The sequence below is a fragment of the Trichechus manatus genome, unplaced genomic scaffold (genome assembly GCF_000243295.1).
Source record: "Trichechus manatus latirostris isolate Lorelei unplaced genomic scaffold, TriManLat1.0 scaffold00115, whole genome shotgun sequence".
In the NCBI taxonomy this organism is placed as follows: Eukaryota; Metazoa; Chordata; class Mammalia; order Sirenia; family Trichechidae; genus Trichechus; species Trichechus manatus.
This window is the reverse complement of record NW_004444051.1, coordinates 7578807-7603525: the sequence shown is the minus strand read 5'-3', so window position 1 is coordinate 7603525 and position 24719 is coordinate 7578807. Positions and strand designations below refer to the sequence as shown.

The 24719-nt window shown below is 34.5% G+C and overlaps 1 protein-coding gene across 8 annotated transcripts in view; it reads left to right on the top strand.

Annotated features, from left to right (window-relative positions):
- CDKAL1 (CDK5 regulatory subunit associated protein 1 like 1) overlaps positions 1 to 24719 on the top strand; it is a 926518-nt gene that overhangs the window by 18665 nt on the left and 883134 nt on the right. For 4 of the 8 annotated variants that reach the window (XM_023738352.1, XM_023738353.1, XM_004383995.3 and 1 more), the window contains exons 3-4: positions 5166 to 5340; positions 6640 to 6752. In XM_023738352.1, the coding sequence (XP_023594120.1) occupies positions 5171 to 5340; positions 6640 to 6752 (283 nt within the window). In that variant the 5' untranslated portion in view covers positions 5166 to 5170. The remainder of the gene's footprint in view (positions 1 to 5165; positions 5341 to 6639; positions 6753 to 24719) is intronic. The other 4 variants (XM_023738358.1, XM_023738357.1, XM_023738356.1 and 1 more) reach the window with 1 other exon arrangement.

The window sequence follows — 24719 nt, the reverse complement described above, 5'->3', positions numbered from 1 at the left end:
TTGCAAATATTTTCTGTCACTCCGTAACTTTTCATTTTCTCTGCAGGGTCTTGTGCAGTTTTTATTTTTGATGATGTCTAGAACATCAGTTTTTCCTTTTATGGATCGTGCTTTTGGTGTCAAGTCCAAGAACCCTTCATCTAGCTCTAGGTCCTGAAGATTTTCTCTTCTTTTTTTTTTTTCCTAAAAGTTTTAGTTTTACGTTTCACATTTAAGTCCGTGATCCATTTTGAATTAATATTTGTATAAGGTATAAGAATTAGTATCATGTTAACTTTTTTGTCTTTGGATGTTCAATTGCCATAGCACCATTCATTGAATTCGTTGACTATCTTTCCTCTATTGAATTACTTTTGTATCTTTGTCAGAAAAATCAGTTGTGCATATTTGTGTGCATCTTTTCTGGGTTCTCTGTTCCATTGATCTCTGTATCCATTCCTCTGCCAAAACCACATAGTCTTGATTACAGTAGCTGTATAAGTCTTGAAATCTTATAGACTGATTCTTCCCACTTTATTATTCTTTATCAGATTTTTACCTGTTCTAGTTCCTTTGCCTTTTCATATGAATTTTAGAATAATCTTGTCCAGATCTAAAAAATTTTTGCTGAGATTTTTATAGAAATTGCATTGAACATGTGTATTTATTGGAGGAGAATTGATATCTTTACTATCTATGAACATAGTATGTCTTTACAGTCTGTGAACATGGTTCGTCTCTTTGTTTATTTAGATCTTCTCTGATTTCTTTCCCAGAGTTGTGTAGTTTTCATCATACAAGTCCTATGCATGGTAGATTTTTAAGTATTATACGTACTTATATGTAAATACTTAATTTTTTTGAGCAATTTTAAATAGCATTGTATTTTTAATTTCAATGACCACCTGTTAATTGCTAATAAATAGAAATATGATTGATTTTTGTGTTTCTCTTATATCCTGTGACATTGCTTCTTGCTGAACTCACTAGTTCTAGGAGATTTTGTTTTTTGTAGATTGCTTGGGGATTTTCTGCGTGTATGATGATGTCATTTGCAAACAGGGACAGTTTTATTTCTTTCTAGTCTGTGTGCATTTTCTTTTCTTGCCTTGTTGTGCTAGTTAGAACTTCCAGCACTATGTTGAATAAAAATAGTGAGAGCAGACATTGTTGTCTTGTTCCCAATCTTAGGGGGAAATCATTCAGTCTTTTACCATTAAGTACAATGTTGGCTGTAGGTTTTTTTGTAGATGCTTGTTAGCAAATTGAGGGAGTTCTCCCTATTCCTATTTTATTTTTTTGAGAGTTTGTAATCATGAATGGCTGTTAATTTTTGTCAGATACTTTTTCTGCATCAATTGATATGATCATGTGATTTTTCTTTAGCTTGTTTATGTGATGGATTACATTGATTTTCAAATATCAAATCAGCCTTTAACCTTGAAATAAAGTCCACCTGTTCATTTGGTGTAACTCATTTTATATGTTGCTGAATTCTGCTAATATTTTGTTAAAGAGTTTTATGTCTATATACACTAAGGATATTAGTCTGTAGTTTTCTTTTTATGTTCTGTCTTTTGGTTGATATCAGATGATAGTAGCTTCATAAAAATGAATTGGGAAGTGTTCTCTCCTTTTCTGCTTTCTTGAAGAGATTGTATAGAATTGCTGTTCTTTTTTTTTTTTACAAATAAAATTGTTTATTTGTAACAATTTAATTCCAGTGGCACTAGAATAAAAAGAAATATGTCAGTTATAAACTGTCACTCATGTTAATTTTGCCTCTGAGAAAAACATTGTAATGGTATAATTTCATGAAATGCTGTGATGGCAAAAAAGTGCTAAAATATGATTAGCTACTGCACAGTTCAAATTAGATAAGAAAGAAATTGGTGGCAGGCTGCATATCCAGAGTTTTTTGTTTCATGCTTTCCTGGTGGCATGGTGGTTAAGAGTTTGGCTGCTAATCAAAAGGTTGGCAGTTTGAATCAACCAGCCACTTCTTGGAAACCCTATAGGGCAGTTCTACTCTGTCCTTTAGGGTTGCTATGAGTCGAAATCGACTTGAAGGCAGCGGGTTTGCATTTAGTTTATACGGTATTAATTATTTTTTACACATCTTGTAGAATTCTCTAATGAAACAGTCTGGGCCTGGAGATTACTTTCTTTTTTTGGAAGGGGAATTTTTAAATTTCAGGTTCAATCTCCCTGATAGTTACAGAGCTATTCAAATTATCTGTTTCATATTGGTTGAGTTGTGGTAGTTTGTGTTCAAGGAATTGATCAGTTTTATCTAAATTGTCAAATTTGTGTGTGTAGAGTTGTTCAAAGTATTCCCTTATTTTTTTGATGTCTGCAGGGTCTGTAGTGATGTCTTATTTCATTCATAATGTTGGTGATCTGTGTCTGCTCTCTTTTTTTCTTTGTTAGTCTTACTGGAACTATGTCAGTTTTAGTGAGCTTTTCAAAGAACTAGCTGTTTCTCTTTGTTTCATTAATTTTTCTGTTATTTTCATTGTTTTTTTCTTCTGGTTTCAAAAAAGTGAGCTTTTTGTTTCATTGATTTTTCTGTTCTTATTTTCATCAATTTTTGCTTCTGGTTACTTTGGGATTACTTGATCTTTCTTCTATAGGTTCTTGAGGTAAGAGCATGAATTATTTGAGAGTTGTCCTCTTTTCTAATGTATAAATTTAGTCCTATAAACGTCCCTCCTAGCACTGCTTTAGCTGTGTCCCATAAATTTTTATATGTTGTACTTTTATTTTTTTTCAGTTCAGTGTGTTTTTATTTCCCTTGAAAACTTCATCTTTGAACTGTAGATTATTTAGAAGTGTGTTGTTTAGCTAAAAGGAGACCTGGTGGTGTGGTGGTTAAGTGTTCGGCTACTAACTGAAAGGTTGGTGGTTCGAACCCACCAGCCACTCTGCGAGAGAAAGATGTGGCAGTCTGCTCCCGTAAAGATTACAGCCTTGGAAACCCTATGGAGCAGTTCTGCTCTGTCCTGCAGGGTTGCTGTGAGTCAGAATTGACTTGACAGCAGTGAGTTTTTGGTTTTGTTTAGCTCCAACTTTTTGGAGTTTTTCCTCTTCCCTTAGTGATTTCTAGTGTGGTTTCATTGTTGTTTGAGACTACACTGTGTATGATTTCAACTGTTTTAAATTTATTGAGGTCTTTTTTTATGGTCTGTGTTGATATTTGTCTTAGTTATCTAGTGCTGCTATAACAGAAATACCACAAGTGGATGACTTTAACAAATAGAAATTTATTCTCTCACAGTCTGGGAGGCTGGAAGTCCAAATTCAGGGTGCCAGCTCCAGGGGAAGACTTTCCCTCTTTGTCAGCTCTGGGGGAAGGTCCTTGTCATCAATCTTCCTCTGGTCTAGGAGCTTCTCAGTGCAAGGTGCCCTTGTCCAAGGGACATGCTTCCCTCCTAATTCTTCATTCTTGGTGGCATGAGGTCCGTCTCCTCTCTGCTTGATTCTTTCTTTTCTCAAAAGAGATTGACTCAAGATACAACCAAATCCTGTAGATTGAGTCCTGCCTCATTAACATAACTGCCTCTAATCCTGCCTCATTAACATCATAGAGGTTAGGACTTACAGCACATAGGGTTATCACATCACATCACAAAATGGTGGACAACCACACCAATAATAGGAATCATGACCTAGCCAAGTTGACACACAATTTTGGGGGACACAATCAATCCATAACAATATATTGTTCCCTGAGCACTTAAGAAGAATGTGTATTCTATTGTTAGGTGGAGTGTTCTATAAATGTTGATTAGATTTAGTTAGATGATGGTGTTATTGAGTTCTGTATCTTTGTTGATTTTCTGTCTAGTGCTATCAGTTGTTGTTAGGGAGTTGTTGAAGTCTCCAACTATAGTTGTGAATTTGTGTAATTTTTTCCTTTCAGTTTTATCAGTTTTTGCTGCACGTATTTTGCAGCTATGTGGTTGGGTGCATACACATTTAGGCTTCCTATGGTGCCCTGGTGGTGCAGTGGTTAAAAACTACGGCTGCTAACCAAAAGGTTGGCAGTTTAAATCCACCAGCTGCTCCTTGGAAACCTTTTGGGGCAGTTCTACTCTGTCCTGTAGCGTCGCTTTGAGTTGGAATCTGCACAATGGCAGCGGGTATGTCTTCTTGGTAGAGTAACTCTTTTGTTATTACATAATGTTCTCTGGTAATTTTCTTTACTGTGAAGTCTACTTTATCTGATATTAACACAGCCACTCCTGGTTTCCTTTGATTAATATTTGCATGATATATCTTTTTCCAGTCTTTTATTTTCAACTTGTTATATTTGAAGTGAGTTTCTTGTTGACAGTATATAGTTGGGTCATGGTTTTTAACTTTGGCAGTCTCTATTATTTAATTTGTATATTTAGACCATTTTCATTTAGTGTAATTATTGATATGTTAGGGCTTAAGCCTGCAATTTTATTTTTTATTTTCTGTTTGTTCTTGTTTTAGTTTCTTTGTTTTCTTTTTCCTGCCTTCTTGTGGATTACTTGAACATTTTCTAGACTTCCATTTTGGTTTATCTGTAGTGTTTTTGGAATATATCATCTACAGCTTTTTTAGTGGTTACTCTAGGTATTATTAGTAATCTCAGTTTACTGGTGTCATCATTTTACCATTCCTAGTGAAGTATAGAAACCTTCTCTCTGTTCATGTCCCCTTACCCTCCTCTATTTGTAATATAATTGTCTTAAATATTTCTTCTGTGTACATTTAGAACCACATCAGGCAGTGTTATAATTTTGGCTTCAACCATTAAACATGTTTAGAAAAGTAAACAAGAGAAGGCAAGTGTATTTAACTTACTCATACTTAGTTTACCATGTTCTTTCTTTCTTCCTGATGTCCCGAATTCCTCATTTTATTGTTTCCTTTCTGTTTGGAGAACTTTCTTTAACTATTGTTTGAGGATAAGTCTGCTGGTGAAAAATTTTTAGTTTTTGTCATTTGAGAATATGTTGATTTCCCCTTTAGTCCCAAAGGAAATTTTCTCTCGGTAGAAGATTTTGGGTTGATAGTTTTTATTTAAGCACTTGAAAAGTGTGCCACTTCCTTCTGCCCTCCATGATTTCTGATGAGAAATATACCTGTTTCATAGGTGATGTTTTCCGAGGGACTCAATCTTGTATTATTTGTAACTTTTTTTTATGTGATAGAGAAGATGCCTTCTGCATCCTGTGATACAGTACTGGAAGACATAGAAGATATCATGACACAGGATGATTCCAAGCCACAAGATAGGCTTTTTGCCAGAAAGCATGTTGTTCCAAAGGTGCGAAACCGAAATACCCGAAAGTATTTGCAAGAGGAAAACAGTCCACCAAGTGATAGGTAAGCTTTTCTCATTGACATTATGCTCAGTTGAATGCCAGAGGAGAAGCTGGCACTGCTGGTCTATGTGATATACATAATGTCTCCTTTCTAAATCTTTGAACTTCTGGTAGGAAATAACATAGATTTGTTCCTATTTTGAATGGTTTTAAATTTGGTGAGATAATTGGCCAAAAAGAAAAAGATACCAAATTAAACGTTCCTTAAAGGCAGAGCCTAGAGATAGTATTTAGCACAAAGATATACCCTCATGATTTCTCTGATATTACTGTAGTTGTTGTGTAATTCTGTGTTACTTCCAAGTTAACATTTTTAGTGGAATTTGTGATTCTTACGAGGCAGTGGTTTTATGAACATTTAATATTTGTTAGTCAATCAACAAATGTTGGATCAGCTACTACGGACAAGGCAATGGGTACAACTAAATTATTGGCCTGTTTGCACTGCCACAGTAGATCTTCAGGTCAGTGAAATTCTAATATGACCTAGCCAGAAAGACTGTGCACTTGTATAGTTTTAATAAGCCTACGTTCGTTTGTTTAGTATATTGTTGAAAGTTTTAATACACTTGATTATTTTACTTAGAACATTACGTTTTTAAAACTATGAATTTAAAATTTGCTTATATTTTAACGATTGAAATTTATCAAATTTGTCCTGAACATGTCCTTTAGGTAATTTCTGTTTACTAAATATATTAGGGCAGTCCAAGTTGAAAGTTTTTTTAATCTCCTAAAAGTATTATATTTTTAGAACTTTATTTTTCTATATGGAGTACTTTTAATAATGTGAAGGCTTAGGGTGATAGTTTTTCATTTGGATTCAGTTATTTGCATCTGTAAGTTATAAAGTAGGCAAAGACTGCTACTGGTATATAGGAGTCTGTTTCTGAAGAGGAGAACTTAATTTTTTTTTTTCTTTATTTGTTATTGCTGCTAGAACCATTTCTTCTGCTATCATTATTTGTATGTTCCTTTCCAGGACTTGATCTTACTGGTAGTATTTTAGTAGTACTGAATTTAAAATATGATTTGGCAAAAAGAAACGTTTTTCTTTTTTTTTTTTTAAATATAGGGAGTCTTTACTTACATTTCTGTGGTTATTTATCTTGATTTTAGACTTCTAACAATCGATTTATAGATTAAGTTGGTGCATTTATTGAATAGCTTGTGAATGGATTGCAGTGAGTTTGTTTTTTGCTTAATGTGCCCTGAAATCATCTAGTGGTTTTTATTTTTAAAATGATTTAATGAGACTCACTTTTTTTTTTTTTTTTTTTTGGTAATGGTTGTTTAATAGCACTATTCCAGGCATACAGAAAATTTGGATACGAACATGGGGTTGTTCTCATAATAATTCAGATGGAGAATATATGGCTGGACAGCTTGCTGCTTATGGATATAAAATTACAGGTAATGAGATATGTAATATATTGGACTGATTAAATTTTTCAGGGTTAACTTTGTTAGGGATATCCAGTCTAGTTTCAGCAATTAAATGTTTTAGCGTAACTTTATGATAGCTTAATGGTTAGGTAAGTATGAATACCATATTTTTTAAAAAGTTTGAAACCCTTTTTATTTTGAAGTAAGTTTAGACTTAAAGAAGAGTAGTAAAAATAGTACAGAGAATTCCAGTATACTGTTCAGTCAGTTTCCCCTAATGTCAACATCTTACATGATTATAGTATAATTAATAAACCAGGAAATTAATGTTAGTGCAGTACATCAGAACAAAAAACTAAACTGCAGATTTTATTTGAATTTTACTAGTTTTCCCACTGATGTCCTTTTTCTGTTCCAGATCCAATCTAGGATCCCATGTTACATATAGTTGTCATGTCTCCTAAGTCTCCTCCAACCTATGACAGTACCTCAGTTTTTTTTCTTGTCTTTTATGACCTTGACACTTTTGAAGAAAGCTTTTTAGTTATTTTGTGGAATGTCCCTTAGTTTGGATTTGTCTGATGTTTTCCAATTAGAATGAAGTTAGGCATTTTTGGAAAGAAAACCACAGCAATGATACTGTGTTCTCACTGCATAATATCAGGGGGTTCATGAGGTCAATATGTCTTATTACTGATTAACCTTGTTGGCCAGGTTTCTCCCTAATAAAGTTACTTTTTTTCTCATTGTAACTAATAAATACTGTGTTTCTCCTCAACCTTTCACCTACCAATTTTAATATCTTGTTGGTGGATTTTGTCTGCAACAGTTATTACTGTTGTGTTTGCTTAATGGAGATTTCCTGTTTTCTTTGTATCTACACTTATTAGTTAGAATTCTTGTGTAAGAGAACACTGTCGTTTCTCTCCCATTTTACTTATTTATGTCAGTATGAACTCATGAATATTAGTTTTATTATATGGGTTATAATCTAGTACCATCATTATTTATTTTGTTGCTCAAAGTGTCCCACCTTTGGCCATTAGGAGCTCATACAGGTTGGCTCCTGTGTCTTTTCATCGTGCCCTCATCTTGTCTTGAGCACCTTTTGATTTGCTAGCATCACAAGATGTTCTAAGCTCATCTTACATTTTTCCTGCTGCAGCCTTGGAAGCAACCATTTTTCTATGGGGCGCTGATTCTTCCGTTAGGAGAATGATGTTTAGAAACAGATCTGGGCAGTAGGTGTGCTCATTGCTAAGTGAGGTGTCAGTGCTTCAAGGCAGGCAGACACACACATACACACGCATACGTCTCTATTTCTGTATATCTGTGTGTATTTAATACATATGTGTATATGCATATAGATATAAAATAACTATAATTTGAATGCTTTGTGACAGGCACTGACCCAGTGCTTTACATATGCTGTCTTGTGGTATGAGGAAATACTGGTATCCCTAATTTACAGATGAGAAAAGGAGAGGTCATATCTTACCTTAAATCATTATGTCCCTAAAACAATGCTCTTGACCATGATTCTATTACCTTATGGTTGCCTTTGCATGTGTATTTGTCACATTCTAGCTACAAGATTACAGGTAGGGATCAAGTAGGATTGGAAACTTATTCCTTTCATACTATTGTTTCTTTATTCCTTTTGTACCATTGTCATTAATTCTACGTTTTTGATCAATTATCAGTGGCAACTAACAACAACGACAGCAACAACATTCTTTATGCAGCAAGATCAGTTTTAAAATTTTTTTCTTTAGGTTAAAAACACTCAAAATGTGTTTTGAGTGTTACTCAACAGTCTGTGTATCACTCAGAATTACTTCTCTGTATTAATTACTGATTTTTAGTATGATTTAGCCTGCACTTGCCTTAATACATTCTCATGGTTCAGTTTACGTATTAAGAAAATAGCCTTTAAGATAATTTCCTAAAACGGTAAAAAATAAAAGTCAGAGCTTAACTTTTTCTAAGTGATATTTAATATCTAACACATTTAATTTTAATTTTAGTCCATGAACAGTTTGTGTTTAGACTTTTAACAGTATTCTTTTATATAAAATAATAGTCATGATGTGGTTACAAATGAACATTAAGTTTTGTTATACATACTTTGGTTTCTTATTTGGGAGTAATAAAAAGGAAGAATTAGGGAAGTAATCACTAAAATATAAAATTTATTTTTATTATTAATGTAGTGTTTTACTTTTATATGCTTGAATTACTTTCATACATTTTTAATTAATTTTATAAACTATTGATTATTCCTACTTTAGCAATTCATACTCAGTTTTTAATTCTAGTCTGGTGTGCATGCAGCAGATTGTGGGACACGTTTCTTACCTGTCTAGGTGCTGTAGGCCCAGGAAATAGAAACAATATTAGCTTCTTACTATAAAACATTTAAGAAGTATATCTATACAGATCTTATATTTAGATTAGATATATGATATGTGGAGCCCTGGTGGTGCAGTGGTTAAGAGCTTGGCTGCTATCTGAAAGGTTGGCAGTTTGAATCCACCAGCCACTCCTTGGAAACCCTATTGGGTAGTTCTACTCTGTCCTGTAGGGTCGCTATGAGTCGAAATCGACTTGATGGCAATGGGAAATGATATGAGTGATTGCTGTATTACCTATGCTAGTAGTTTTGTTGTTTTGGAATAGTGGACATTTATAAAAATTCTTACTGCTTAATAATTTATAATATAATTTAGATATATTATGTAATGGTTATAGTATAATCAAATATAGAACTAAAATATTTTCATTTAAATGCATATTTGATATAAAATAGGTTGTTACAGTTTCTTTGTATATTTATATATAGTTTATTCATTCAGCAAATATTTTGTGAATATGATATGTGTTACAGGGTATAGTGCTAAGAGATGTGAGGATATAAAAATGAAGAAGACATGGATTCCAGGAGACTAGAAATTTGTTGTTTTTTTGACAAAGGCTTTCATATTGTATGTTAAAGCTTAGAAGTTATTTTAATAAATCGTCAAGTTCTTAATGTATTCTGTGTTTTAATTTTTTACAGTTCAGGGGAAGTAGGACTTGCTTTATTAAAAAAGCGTTCAGAATTTGTATTTTAGAAATGCTTTGTGATGATGTTAAGTCAGAATATAGCATTTTATGTTTGAGTTAAGAAAATTAGTATCTCTTTGTAGAAACATGGGGCCCTGGTGGCACAGTGGTTAAGGGTTTGGCTGCTAACCAAAATGTCGGCAGTTTGAATCTACCAGCCACTCCTTGGAAACCTTATGGGGCAGTTCTGCTCTGCCCTATAGGGTCTCTGTGAGTCGGAATTGACTTGACAGCAACGGGTTTGGTTTTGGTTTTTTTTGTAGAAACATTAGTTTATTTGGTATAGGAGATATTGTTATTGTTAAATGACTAATCTAAGCTGTATAGCATATTTCTTGGATTGGACCAATTAATTTGAAGTAGCTTTGATTTTTAAAACTGAGGTCAGTGGGCTGTATTAGTTATGTTTGTATATGAAATTAATTCAGGTCCACACTAGTGGTCAGTAGAATTTGAAGGACATTAAAGCTACACTTTTGTGTCTGGATTTGGATTTAGGGAAAACGCACTTGTTATACATAAAGTATGAGTACACATAAAGTTTCTTAAACAACCTCAAAACCACTTTGCCTGCTTTCTTATCTTTATGACATTTCACATTAATTTCTTGAGTTTACCAATACACCTACTCCTCACTTATCAACTGTCTTGTTATCTGACATTTCACATTTATGACAATAATAAAAAATGCACAATCTGACTATCTTATGCATTAACGATGTAGGTTTGGCAGTAACGAACGCCAAGGTTGAGGTGAGAGTAACGCTGGTTGTGATGGTTATGTGTCAGCTTGACTGGAACATGGTTCTCAGTTGTTTGGCAGTATGTAATGATGTAATTTGTCAGTTAAGTAATAATGCAGTCATCATCCATTTTGTGATCTTATGTGGTCATTCTTCATTTTCGCATAATGCTGATTTTTGCGTAGCGACCTGGTCTTTGGAACCCAACCATGTTGGTGAGGAGTGGGTATATAACAAGAGAGTAGATTTAATTCTTAATGGGAAGCTGAAAAGGCAGTAGACTTTAGCTTCTCAGGTGACACAATATTTTGTGTAGGCTAGTTCTAAAAGAAATCAGAATTTTTGTACACATTTTTAGGGGAGGAGCTGATGTTGGTTGAGAGCCTACTGGGTGTAAGGCATTTCACTAAGTTCTGGCAAGGATAAAATGAACGACTTGTGGCATGAGGTTACCTCAGATTTTTAAGAAGAGCAGATTGACACTGGGAGAAGGAAGGAACCTGACCTCCACTGCAGCACACAGCTAATGAGTACTGGAGTTGACATTGAGATACAGAGTTGTCTGTTAGCACAGCCTCTGCTCTTGGCGTTATACTGTGTTATGCAGTCTCAGAGTTGATGTTTTAAAGGCAGTTCAGTATGAATATTTCATAATATTAATGCTTTTCTTAGTTTTTGTTTCCCAACATTTTGATATTTCTTCCCTCTTAAGTGTTTTTTTGACCTTAGTTAGAAGCCTGCCTTTTTTTTTTTTTTTTTTTTTTCAGAGGAGGGGGGCAGGGATACATAGCACTGGAACCCACAGCACAGGAGCATGCCCAGTTTATTATTCCAGTGCTGAGTTGAGAGTTCCAAGTTGAGCTTCTTTAGTTATAGATAACAATGTCACCCGAGAGCTTTCTGGTTCAGTCCCACCTCCTTAATCATAAATATAAAATTATTACTTAGTGGAACATAAACACTGTTTGATTTTTGTATCCTTCTTGTACCTCTAATGTAATTCAGAGAGAGAATCACCAACTCTCTTGGTACAAGGCTAACTTGTTTTCCACATAAATCAGGTGGCATTGAGTCAGCTCTGACTCATGGTGACCCCATGTTTCTCAGTGACTGAATTTTTTGAAAGTAGATTGCCAGGCCTTCCTTCCAAGGCACCTGTGGATAGACTTGAATGTCCAACCTTTCAGTTAATTTAGTTTTCTTGGTCCTTAACCATCACTATGATTATTTAATTTATGTAATGTCTATGGTTTGTAAAACACCTTCATGTCAGTTGCTAACTTTACATAGCTTTTATCTGAAAGTAAAGGCAGAACAAAGATTGTTAACCTAGACTTTAAAAAAAAATTCTTAAAAATATTCTGACGTTTAGGTTTTCTTACTTAAAATTATATGTATTAGTAGTAATACATATAATATTGATATACATATTAGTAACAATGAGGTCTTTATGTGTTGAATAGAGCAATTTTCTTAATGTAGCCCAGTTACTGTGCAGAAATCTTTGTTCTGTAGCCAAAGGGCAATGCCTTTTATTTTAAGGTTCTGAAGTCCATCTGGAATTACAGTGAAGATAAATTCTACTCTAATCATTTACAAAGTCTATGGGGTGACCATCAGTTTACAGATATAGTTGATTTCTAGCATTCTTCTAAGGCTCAGAAGTTAAAGACAGGATTATATAAGGAGAAACAAAGCCCTTCATATATTAGAATAGGAACTGTATCTTTGCTGTTCCATAAAATGTCCTCATGTGGACATTTCAGGCTAATTTTACAAGCTTTTACTTTTTATATATCCTATGTGCTGGAAAATTGTGGTCTTAAGATAGTTACTTAAAAGTACTTCCTTAACTTGCCAGTAATTTACTCTCACTTTTCTTCTCCCTCTGGTTACTGTGAAAATATTCTTGTATTAGGATATTTACGTGAACTACTAAGAATATTCTTCATAAGTCTTAACCTTTTGCTAGACATTTTTGCCACCACCATTTCGTGTAAAAAGTTGGTAGTTGTATTCTAAACTAGCTTTGTATGAGGGCCTGATGGCACAGGAGTAGTAGAAGTAGACATTTATTCTGGATGGGACCCCCAACAAAATAAAAGTAAATCAGCAATTGTGGCAGAAATGACAATTGTCATTGGATAACTGAGCTCCTTACTTTCAGTCAAGTCCCTCCAAGGGACTCAACTTTAAAGGAATGAGAAAGAAGTCTTAGAGAGGTTTGTTAACTTCTTTGCCTCTTATGTGCCCAGAAAACAAAAACAAAAAAACTCACAATGTCAGGATTTGGGAGAGATAGTAACTTGGAGATATCTAAATGTAAAGTGAGACTTTTAGGCACATTGCACTATACCAAACCAAAAAATAAAACTCGTCATTGAGTTGATTCTGACTCATATCGACCCTATAGGATGGAGTAGAACTGCCGCATACAGTTTCCAAGGAGCACCTGGTAGATTTGAACTGTTGACCTTTTGGTTAGCATCCGTAGCTCTTAACCACTACGCCACCATTGCACTATAATGTACATAATAAAGAATTGAGATTGAAATAGTAAATGTCTGAACCAGAAAGCCTCTTTTCACCAGACCTGTGTTACAGATGAATGGTATTTGGGAATCCTGAAGTTGGCAGTAGTGAAGGATTCTATGGGCAAAATGCTGAATGACGAAGGAAGCATCAAAAGAGGTTGAAGGAATACACAGAGTCACTGTACCAAAAAGAATTGGTTGACATTCAGTCATTTCAGGAGGTAGCATATGATCAAGAACTGATGGTACGGAGGGAAGAAGTCCAAGCTCCACTGAAGGCATTGGCGAAAAACAAGGCTTCAGGAATTGACGGAATTACCAATTGAGATGTTTCAACAAAGAGATGCAGTGCTGGAAGTGCTCACTTGTCTATGCCAAGAAATTTGAAAGACAGCTACCTGGCCAACCAACTGGAAGAGATCCATATTTATGCCTACTCCAAAGAAAGGTGATCCAACAGAATGTGGAAATTATCAAACAGTATCATTAATACCACATGCAAGTCAAATTTGCTGAAGATAATTCAAAAGTGGTTGCAGCAGTGCATTGACAGGGAAATGCCAGAAATTCAGGCCAGATTCAGAAGAGGGCATGGAACAAGGGATATCATTGCTGATGTCAGATAGATCCTGGCTGAAAGCAGAGAACACCAGAAAGATGTTTACCTGTGTTTTATTGACTATGCAAAGGCATTCGATTGTGTGGATCATAACAAATTATGGATGACATTGCAAAGAATGGAATTCCAGAACACTTAATTGTGCTCATGAGGAATCTGTACATAGACCAAGAGGCAGTCGTTCGGATAGAACAAGGGGATACTGCATGGTTTAAAGTCAGGGAAAGTGTGCATCCGGGTTGTATCCTTTCATCATACTTCTTCAGTCTGTATGCTGAGTAAATAATCCGAGAAGCTGGGCTATATGAAGAAGAACAGGGCATCAGGATTGGAGGAAGACTCATTAACAACCTGCATGATTTAGATGAAACAACCTTTGCTTGCTGAAAGTGAAGAGGACTTGAAGCACTTCCTGGTGAAGATCAAGGACTACAGCCTTCAGTATGGATTGCACCTCAACATAAAAGAAAAATCCTCACTAGTAGACCAATAAGTGACATCATGATAAACGGAGAAAAGATTGAAGTTGTCAAATATTTCATTTTACTTGGGTCTGCAATCGATGACCGTGGAAGCAGCAGTCAAGAAATCAAACGATGTGTTGCATTGGGCAAATCTGCTGCAAAATACCTCTTTAGAGTGTGAAAAATAGATGTCACTTTTAGGATTAAGGTGCACTTGACCCAAGCCATGGTCTTTTCATTCGCTTCATATGCATGTGAAAACTGGACAATGAATAAGGAAGACCAAAGAAGAATTGATGCCTTTGAATTATGGTGTTGAAGAATATTGAATATACCATGGATTAGCGAAAGAGTGAAGAAATCTGTCTTGGAAGAAGTACAGCCAGAATACTCCTTAGAGGCAAGGATGGTGAAACTTTGTCTCACATACTTTGGACGTGTTATCAGGAGGAACCAGTCCCTGGAGAAGGACATCATGCTTTGTAAAGTAGAGGGTCAGCAAAAGAGAGGAGGACTCTCAACGAGATGGATTGACACAGTGGCTGCAGCAATGGGCTCAGGCATAACAATGATTGTGAGGATGGCTCAGGACCAGGCAGTGTTTCGTTCTATTGTACGTAGGGTCACTCAGCATCTAACAACAACAGCAGTTGGAGTTCTGGAGTGGATAGCCTTAACCAGGAAAAAACCCCTTTGTGATCTCAGAAGGAACTGAGTAAAGAAGATCACTCTTCACACCATCTTTTGTTCTTGAAGAAAGTAGATTGAGAATGGTGACAGAGAAATATGGTGGCTGAAGTTTTGGAAGATGAGCAGCAATAGGGGGGCAAAAATGTTTTTTAAAGTGGAAATTGCAGAGAACACACTTGATTTTGCTAAATAAAACCAAAGAATACCAATGTAAGAATTAATTAGGACGTGTTTTTCGTGTGTGTGTCTGTATTCATGGATGACTCATTGCTGATTTTTCTAATCTGTACCTTTTTTCATCTTTAAATTGAACATGACAATATTTTCCTTCTGCTATTTTTCTTTTCGTTGGCTCAGGATTTTTTTTTGGGGGGGGCATGATATGAAATGTGGTTGAAGCAACAGACTGCTAAGTGGCACTAGATCTGATTTTGTATTAATTTGTTGTTATTTATACAAATTAAATAGTGCCAACTTTTTTTTTCTTTCTTAATCCCAAGCAATATTTTCCTTATTGTTTGAACGAGAACTTGCATGGTTGATTAGAATCTTTTCCTTTAAAGGGGTAAAGAGAGAATCTAATTCACTCCTGTGAATTTTAAACTATTTTGCTTCCAAGAGATAGGTTAATTTTTCCTGGCTTGGTATATCCAAAGTGAATGCCCAGTAAAAGTTTTAGCATTTTTTAAAATTCACTTTTTATTGTTGTTGAGAGTATACACAGTAGAACATACACCGATTCAGCAACTTCTACAGGTACAGTTCAGTGACACTGATTACGAGCTTCAAGTTGTACAACCATTCTTACCCTCCTTGTTTCAGTTATATCCCCCCATTAACATAAACTCACTGCCCCCCAAGTTTCCTGTCTAATCTTTCAAGTTGTTATCAGTTTGATCCCATATAGATGGTTCTTTAAAAGAGCGCAATGCTCAACGAAGAGATTCTTTACTAATTAAGCTAAACTGTTGTTTGGTTTAAAGACTTCAGGGGATATTTTTAGTTTAAGGTTTAAATATTTTCTCCAGGCAGTAGTTTCAGGACTTCATCCAACCTGAATGGCTCCAGAGATTCTAGATTCCATGAGAATTTGAAACTCTTATTCTGCATCTCCTCCCCCCGCCACCGTTTTTGATTAGGATTCATGTATAGAATCTTTGATGAAAACATTCAGTAATGTTAGCCGAGCACCATCCAGTTCTTCTGGTCTTATGGCAAAGGAGGCAGTTAGCCATGCATTCCATTTCCTTCTTCTATTCCTGAGTCTTCTTCCTCTGTTGCTTCGGGTGAATAAACCAAAAAAAAACCAAACCCATTGCCGTTGAGTCAATTCCAATTCATAGCAACCCTATAGGACAGGGTAGAACTGCCCCATAGGGTTTCCAAGGAGCACCTGGTACATTTGAACTGCTGACCTTTTGGTTAGCAGCCATAGCTCTTAACCACTGTACCATCAGGGTTTCCACATGAATAGAGACCAGTTATTGTACCTTGGATGGCAACTTGCAAGCTTTTATAAGACCCCAGGGACGGGAATGCTGCTTACTCTTCAGGGTGACCACAACCTAGGAGGTAGAACAGAGGCACTAAACACAATATTAGGACAATTGACTGGGATGTTCCATGAAACTATGACCCTAAACCTCCAGTTTTAGCATCTTTAATAATCACATGGTAATTAATTATTTGGATAAAGTTTTAAACTCTTTTTCATAATTTTCTTCTTAGTAAAGATCGGGGAAACTTTTATCTTTTTCATTGCCTTTTGTTTGTGAAGATCATTTTTCAGCCTGTTCAACTTTGGCCTGACTTGGTCCCTTAAACTCTGCACTTCTTGTATCATGTAAATAATAATACATCAGTTCACATACAATTGGATTAATTTTTGTGAATGAGCTTCTATGTGGTGCTAAGGTGTCTTAAGATGCCTAATCCTTTCAAAATTGCTGGCATTCTGGTATGGAACAACTGAAAATAATTTGTTTTTAATATTTTAGAATTTTTATGAGAGAAATCAACATATATTCATAGATTTTCTGAAATTCGACATTTGCTTAATTGCTTAGTGGTTCAAATACCAGGGTACTCTTTAAGACTTTGTAAAGCATCTGTTTTGGATAATTTATTTAGAAATAGCCAATGTTTAAGTTTTAATTTTCTTTTTTTAAGAAAATGGACAGATCACATATTACCACGAAAGCTTTATTTAAAGATTTTTTAATACATATTTTTTTATTTTGGGGAAAAAGAACTTTCGTGAAATGTTAACAGTGGAACATAGTAGAATAGTGTTAGCTCTTTTTGGCCTTCAATTTCGATAGTGGACTTGGATTAAAACATGATGTATTTTTAGCTCTTGGACAATAGGTGGCAGTATTACGTTTGATGATCACTGCGTATACTGTATATGAAAAGTTAATTTCATGTTACAAATATTCTATTACAATTATTAGAAGTCATTAAATTAGTTAACACTTTAGTTTATTCTGATTTATTGATTTTTCTAAACTTTTAAAGCAATCTTTATGTAAGACTTTGGCAAATGGACCTTTTCAGAGGCAGCGTGATCCTGTGCTGGTATCAGCCTGCAATATGTATGCTGGAGAGCAGAATGTGACATTATTCATTCATTGCTCTACGTTGCTCTGTTGCCCTCACTCTGATTGGCCTAGAATCTGGTCATGTTCTCTTTGTCTGTGGGAGCATATTAGGGTGGGAATGTTTGAATCTGAGGTTAAACAGTTGTTACGTTTACCATTGCTTTCCCATTTACTTAAAAATGAACCTTCACTTAAGTGACTTGAGTAGTTCATTAATCCTCAAATTAACTATTATCTTGTATTAAGGTTAAAGAGGCTTAATAGTACAACAGAATAAACTACTACACTTTAAAATTTCCCACCCATCCCCAGTTTACCAACATGTGTTCGATGGTTAATTTAAAAGGGAAATGATTTGAATGCTCAGGCATTTGCTGGCTGCCCAGGCATTTGGTCCTTCCTTTATTGTAGCTTGTTGATTCTCAAATTTAAGAATTTTTAAGAATATTTGTAAATCCACATATATCATATTTATGGGTGATTTAAGAGCCTTTTTTGTGATAATTGTGACTCTACGTGATTTTCACCTAATATGCTCGTTTTCGATCCTAAGCCCTTGTGTAAGATGCAACTCTACTTATACTGCTGCCATTCAGCATATTTCCTCTGGCTTAAGGCAGAGAGTATTGATACCACAGCTATTTCCTATCTCAGAGTAATTTATCTATTTTACATTTTCTCTCCCATGGTGGGTGAGTTGCTTCTCAATAATTCGTCTTTACCTCTGACATCTCAGAGACTCAGTTGCTTAGTGATTAAGAACAGACTGTAGCCAGCTATTAATATTAAGCCAGATTATAAAACCAGCTACTGCCATGTATTAGCAATATGACTTTGGAGAAATGACAATATCTCTGTGCCTCAGTTTCCTTATTTATTAAATAAAGGTGACAACATAGTTTTTTGTGAAGATTAAATGAGTTAATCTATGTTGTGTTCAATGTATGTTTAGTATTATTATCATTCTTGTTATTTGTCATCATTAAACACAGTATCTGGCACAAAACAGGTGTTTTTTGAGTGTATTAGTGAACAAATAAAAGCAATTTTTGGAATATGTAATATATGGAAGTAACTTCTTTGTTCTCTCTTTAAGGCAGAATTAAAAATTAAAGTATACTCTAAAGGTTAAATAAGTGTATATGTGTGTGAGTGTGAGTGTGTGTGTGTGTGTGTGTGTGTGTGTGAATTCCTTTGAGTTTTTCAGTAGAATCCTATTTTGGTGACTGTCAAGTCCAGTCTGCCTAGTCTTGACAGGTCTTAGATAAGATTCTCATACTATCACTTTCCTGGACATGGACACTACAAATTATATTGAATCAGAAATCTAATTTAATCCATTCTTATTAAATTGGAAGCAGTAATTGCTTTCAATTGAAAGGGATTGAATTCAGCATTAGCAATTTTGATGTTCCTTCAAACTTAGTAAAATATGGTTATATATAATACAGTTATTATATGTTTGTGTGTCTGCCTGTGCCCTCAGAGAGGGGGAAATGATCTTGGAGTATTAATTGTATTCAAAAGTTAAGCTATTTGCAGTGACTGGTACAGGGGCATAGTATAAGAGTGGGAATGAGCATGGCATTATATCATTCTTTTCCATTTTCTACTCGGAATAAAGCAGACAGAAAATAAAACTAAGGGCCTTCAAAATGAGATTTTCATCCACTCTGAAATAGAGGAAGGAAATTGAGTCTCTAGGGAAGATCTGGAATGCTGCTTACTCTTGAGGGTGACCACCCAGCTCTCCTAATGATGAAAAAGGAGCTTTGGGGTGAAATTAAATCCTTCAAAAGTTTATTCTTAGCATGTCATTTCAATCTTTCCCAGTAAATCATATTTAGAACTAGCCAGGTTTACCAATTTTCATGTCATATGTTGTGCTTTCTTTTGAATATATTGTGAACAAGAAGCTAGACTAATTAATGAACTAAATGCACTTCTGAATTAATGCCTAGTTATTGATTTTTATCACGGGGTTATGTTTCACAGAAGGTGTTGTATTTATGACTCGTCCCTCTGGCTTTTTTTTGCCCTCACCCTTTTGTGTTTTTAGTAGCTATTTTGGCTGCCATCTTATTCGCTTTTGCCTTGTTTCTGATATTCTTTTTATTTGAGTTACTCTGTAATTTTAAGACAGAATCATTGTGTTTTAACTGTGATTTTAAAATCTGTTCTGTAACAAACTACTTGATAATTGCAATTTGAGTAGAATTCAGAGTAACAAGTGAAGCAAAGAATAATGGTAGATGGTGGAGAATTTTTTTCTCTTTTCCATGTGAGAGCTGAATTGTTAGCTAACTTACAAAAATAAAGGAACTGTGAAAGTGTTCTAGAAAAAATATGTTATTGTCTAATAAAACCACTCAGGAAATCACTAAAAAATGTAAAAGTGGCAAACACTGAAAATGGTATACAGATATCTAAAGATGAGATCAAATTAAGGCAAAGAAGCTATAGGGATTGCATTTGAAGCTTGTTTTCATTACATTTGTAGCAGCTTTTTATCTTGTGAGGACTTAGCTAAAGTATGAATCATGTGCAAGCCGTAAACACGGGATTTTTTTTTTGTTTCTTTAAAAAAAACAGGCTTTGCAGTTTTCATTGAAGCCTTTTTTCCATTAGCGTAGGTATAGGAAGAATACCATATTGGTATTAAGAGTTTTTATAGTTTGTAAAGTATAAACAGCTATGTGAATGTAGTTACCATTCTTTTGTATTCTTCATGTAATAAATTAAACATAAAGATCTTTTCCTTGCCTAATGTACACAGAGAACGTAAAAACAATGAAACTAATTTTCCAAAAACTAGCCTCAATATAGAAATGTGTACATTGCTTTACTCCAGGCTAGTTATACGATTTGCCTCATTATATAAAAAGATTAATCATTTGTTGGAATTTAAAAACTATCAGTTTGTAGCTGAGGGATTTTGGAGTCATTCATTAAAATTTTCTGAGTCTCCATCTTCTGATGTCTAAAACGGAATAGTACTTAATGACCTCGTGAAGTTGAAATGAAAATGTATATAAACCTGAGTTAATATTTTCATTCTTGAGAGTATTAATAAGTTAACAAATAGATAATTTATTTATTGAGCTTTAATGTTTTAAAATTATAAACTGATGGCTTTTTAATTCCTTGCCCTACCTCCTTTAATTCTGTTATAGTTTTATTTTTCTACAGTTTAGAAGCTCAGTTCCTCAATACAACGAAAGGTGGCACTGTTCACCCATGTCTGATAGTTTAATTTTTTTTTTTTTAAAAAGAAGAAAAAATATGTGGGATGTTTTATCTGCAAATGTATTAAATTGAGGTTATATTTTTTAATTTTTTTTTCTGTTTTGAAAATGGATCTTTAATTCATGTAAGGCTCACCAGGACCAAATTTCATTTTTATTTTGAAATGGCTTGGAAATTTAGATATTTAACAATCATTTTATAGACATAAACTCCAGTGTAATCCAGTATAATTAATGATAAAACCTTGTATTAATATGACAGCTAATATTTCATGGAAAACATAGTTGCTTTTGTATAGCAAAAACAATTTTTTTAAGCCTCTAAAAACAATCCAATGATTAAAATGTAACAGCCATAAATGATTTGTGTGACTTTCATGTCACACTGCCTAACTTTATCCATTCTAGAAAGTTATGTTATGTTAAAAGTACCCTTGAAAATGTAGCAAAACCTTTTGTTGCTTGTATTTCCTATTGGCAATAGTGTGATGGAAGGAGAATCTAGGTTCTATGAATAGCTTCCTGAGGAGAGAAGTGCAAAAATTAGGTAATGTGAATTTGACTTCAGATGAGGACTATTTATACAGCAGGATGTGGTGAATATACTTCCCATAGAGTTAGGTGAAACCTCCTGATTGTTCTTTCATGGAACAGGTTACATCCAACAGAGCTTATGACCCAAGGAAGATAATACGAGTAGGGTATTTTTATGTCCAAGCAAAGCTATATATAGTATTTAAATATAAATAGCATTTACCAATGATTCTTACTGGAAGTAAAGCGCAAAACAGTTCTGTTCTTATTACGATAAAATACTTGACTCTTGTTTTTGGGGATAAGGTTGAGAAATCCAAGATAATTTTCAGGTATGCTTTCACTATTTCATTTATTTAAAAGTAGGAAAGATTTCTAGTCAGCATACTTGTACATTTCAGTTCTTGTTGTTTTTCTTTCATAATCACTTTTTAGGGGACTATGCCTTGCGAAGGAGCCCTGGTCGCACAGTGGTTAAGCATTCGGCAGCTAACCAAAAGGTCGGCAGTTCGAATCCACCAGCCGCTCCTTGGAAACCCTATGGGGCAGTTCTGTTCTGTCTTATAGGGTCACTATGAGTCAGAATTGACTCAGTGGCAACGACTTTATGCCTAACAAATAGTTTGCATCTTTCTCCCTTAAAAACCTATCCTCATAACTCTGAAGTGACTGTCTCAATTACAAAATATATGTAGTTTGGGGGAGTGAAGACACACTTGGTGTTAGAGAAGATTTGTTTTATGTACAGAGGAGTATATGTGCTTTTATTTAAACATTCACTCCTCTTACTGCCTTTGTTTATGTTGGTAATAGGATATATGTGTGATTTGTCTGAATTGTTTAAAATGTATAATTAAAGGAGGATTTGATTATTCAGCAACAGTCCCAGTAGCTAAAGACTATCATTTAGACATTTCTTCCAGTATTTGACACTGGTTCTCTGAGTTATGAGTAGTGAGAAAAGTGTAAGGAGTGTTTTGTGACTCTTTTGAATACTTCAGAGCCCATACTCTTAGGATATTCTTATTGTAGTGATTAAAAAACAGTATTTTAATTATTTAACAAGAAACTGATCTGCTCTTTCACCTCTTGTTTTTTGTAGATGGAAAATACTGTGGATTTGGTAGATAATGAAGGTTTATTTTCGTGAATGACTTTGTGTTTTCAGATTTTTGTTAGGAAATTAGAAAAAACAAAAATGACTTTTTTTTTTTTTTTAAGAAAAAAATTTTTTTAAATCTCTACTTAAGGGCATTAAGTGGAGAAAGGCTAAGTATCCCCGAAGTACTTTCATCAGATTTCTCCTCCTGGCATACATCCAAGGTTTTCATAATTTCATTTTTGCTTCTCAGGGTAGGGGGTGAAGTAACAGAATGTGGTATTAGACTGGCGGTGTTTTTTCTCCAAATAATACATGTGATTAGAAGAAATCCAATCAAACAGCATTATATGTTCCTTATAAAAAAGAGGTATGTCACGCAGGTTTTGTCTGGTTCCTTTAGATGCTTTGTAATAATGTGGTAATTTATGCTGATGGTCTTACCTCCTGACCCTTTTGTGTGGCCTAGATATGTTAGCATGTTATAGCTTTTTAATTCCAGTCATCTGTGTTGGTTGCATCTACTTGTTAGCCATAGTACCACTCATCACAGTCTATGTCAAGGAATGGAAAAGAACAAGAAAAATATACCACACAGTCAGTTTCTTTAAGCATGCATTAGTACTTGAGGAAATTATAAAATAGACATAATTTTAAGCAGACTGTTAGGTCTGACCATTCATTGAAAATAGTACTCCAAGTACTGTCAGCTTTTAATTAGGAAAGATAGTTGGGCCATTGGTTTTATTAGCTTTGGCTTATTAACATTTTTTTGTTTTTTGTTTTTTTAATATTGAAAAAATATCGCAAGAATGAGAAACAGATGTCATAGGCAGTTTTTAAGAAATAAACCACTATACTGTACCTCTTTTTTATTGCCAGTAATCCCCATGGTAGAAAATACTGTATGTAGTTGAAATCTTCAGGACCTTATGGGTAAGGAAGACCATGGTCTACAACATGGCGGAACTCAAATATTAAAAAAAAAAAAAAAACTTACTAAAATAAAAATTACATACTAGGAAAATAGTAATTTACATACCTTCCAAACCAAAAACCAAACCCTTTGCCATTGTGTCGATTCTGACTCAGTGACCCTGTAGGACAGAGTAGAACTGCCCCCTAGGGTTTCTAAGGAGTGGCTGATGTATTTGAACTGCCAACCTGTTGATTAACAGACGAGCTCTTAACCGCTACGTCACCAGGGTTCCTTACATACCTTAGATATGATTAATTCTTTTTATTATCCTTCCTTACTGATGGAAACTTATCGTTATAAGTTACTTTTATCTTTTTATCGAAAATATTTATACTAGTAGGGACTTTTTTCCTTATATGTGGCCCTTTATTCTGAAAGTATGGAGTCCTGTTGGCGCAGTGCTTAAGAGCTTGGCTGCCAACCAAAAGGTCAGCAGTTTGAATCCACCAACTGCTCCTTGGAAACCCTAGGGGGCAGTTCTACTCTATTCTGTAGGGTCGCTAGCAACGGATTTGTTTTTTGGTTTGGTTTATCTGAAAGTGTAATGTCCTTTTAGCTTTATCTTGGAATTGTTTCCCCAGTTTTGGGTCTTATCTTGATCTGAAAGACACTGATCAACTCAAGTATTTGAAAAACTTGAGATACTTTTAAAATTTTGTGTACTTAGCCTACCTAACTGGATAGGTATTCTGAAACTTCTCTGAGTCTCTGATCCCTCATCTCTAAAATGGAGTATATGGTTGTTGTAAAGATTTACAAATGGTTAATAAATATTAGCTATTATGATTAAAAAAAAAAAAAAAAAGAAGGGGGCATCCAAATTGGTAATGAAAAAGTAAAACTGTCTCTATTTGCAGATGTTATGATACTATACATAGAAAACCCAAAAGACTCCACGAGAAAACTACAGGAACTAACAGAAGGATTCAACAGAGTAGCAGGATACAAGATAAACATGCAAAAATCAATTGGATTTCCTTTACACTAGTAAAGAGAATGACAAAAAGGAAATCAGGAAAACAATACCATTTACAATACACACACACACAAAAAAAATACTTAGGGATAAATCTAACCAGGATGTAAAGGAGCTATACAAAGAAAACTAGAAAATACTACTGCAAGAAACCAAAAGAGATCTATATAAGTGGAAAAACATAAAATTTTCATGGGTTGGTAGACTCAACCTTATGAAATGATAATTTTACCCAGAGCAATCTACAAATACAATGCAATCCTAATTGAAACACCAACAACATTCTTTAAAGAGATGGAAAAAACAATCATTAACTTTATATGGAAAGAGAAGAGGCCCCAGATAAGTAAAGCAATACTAAAGAAGAAGAAGAAAATAGGAGGACTCACACTACCTGACCTCCAAA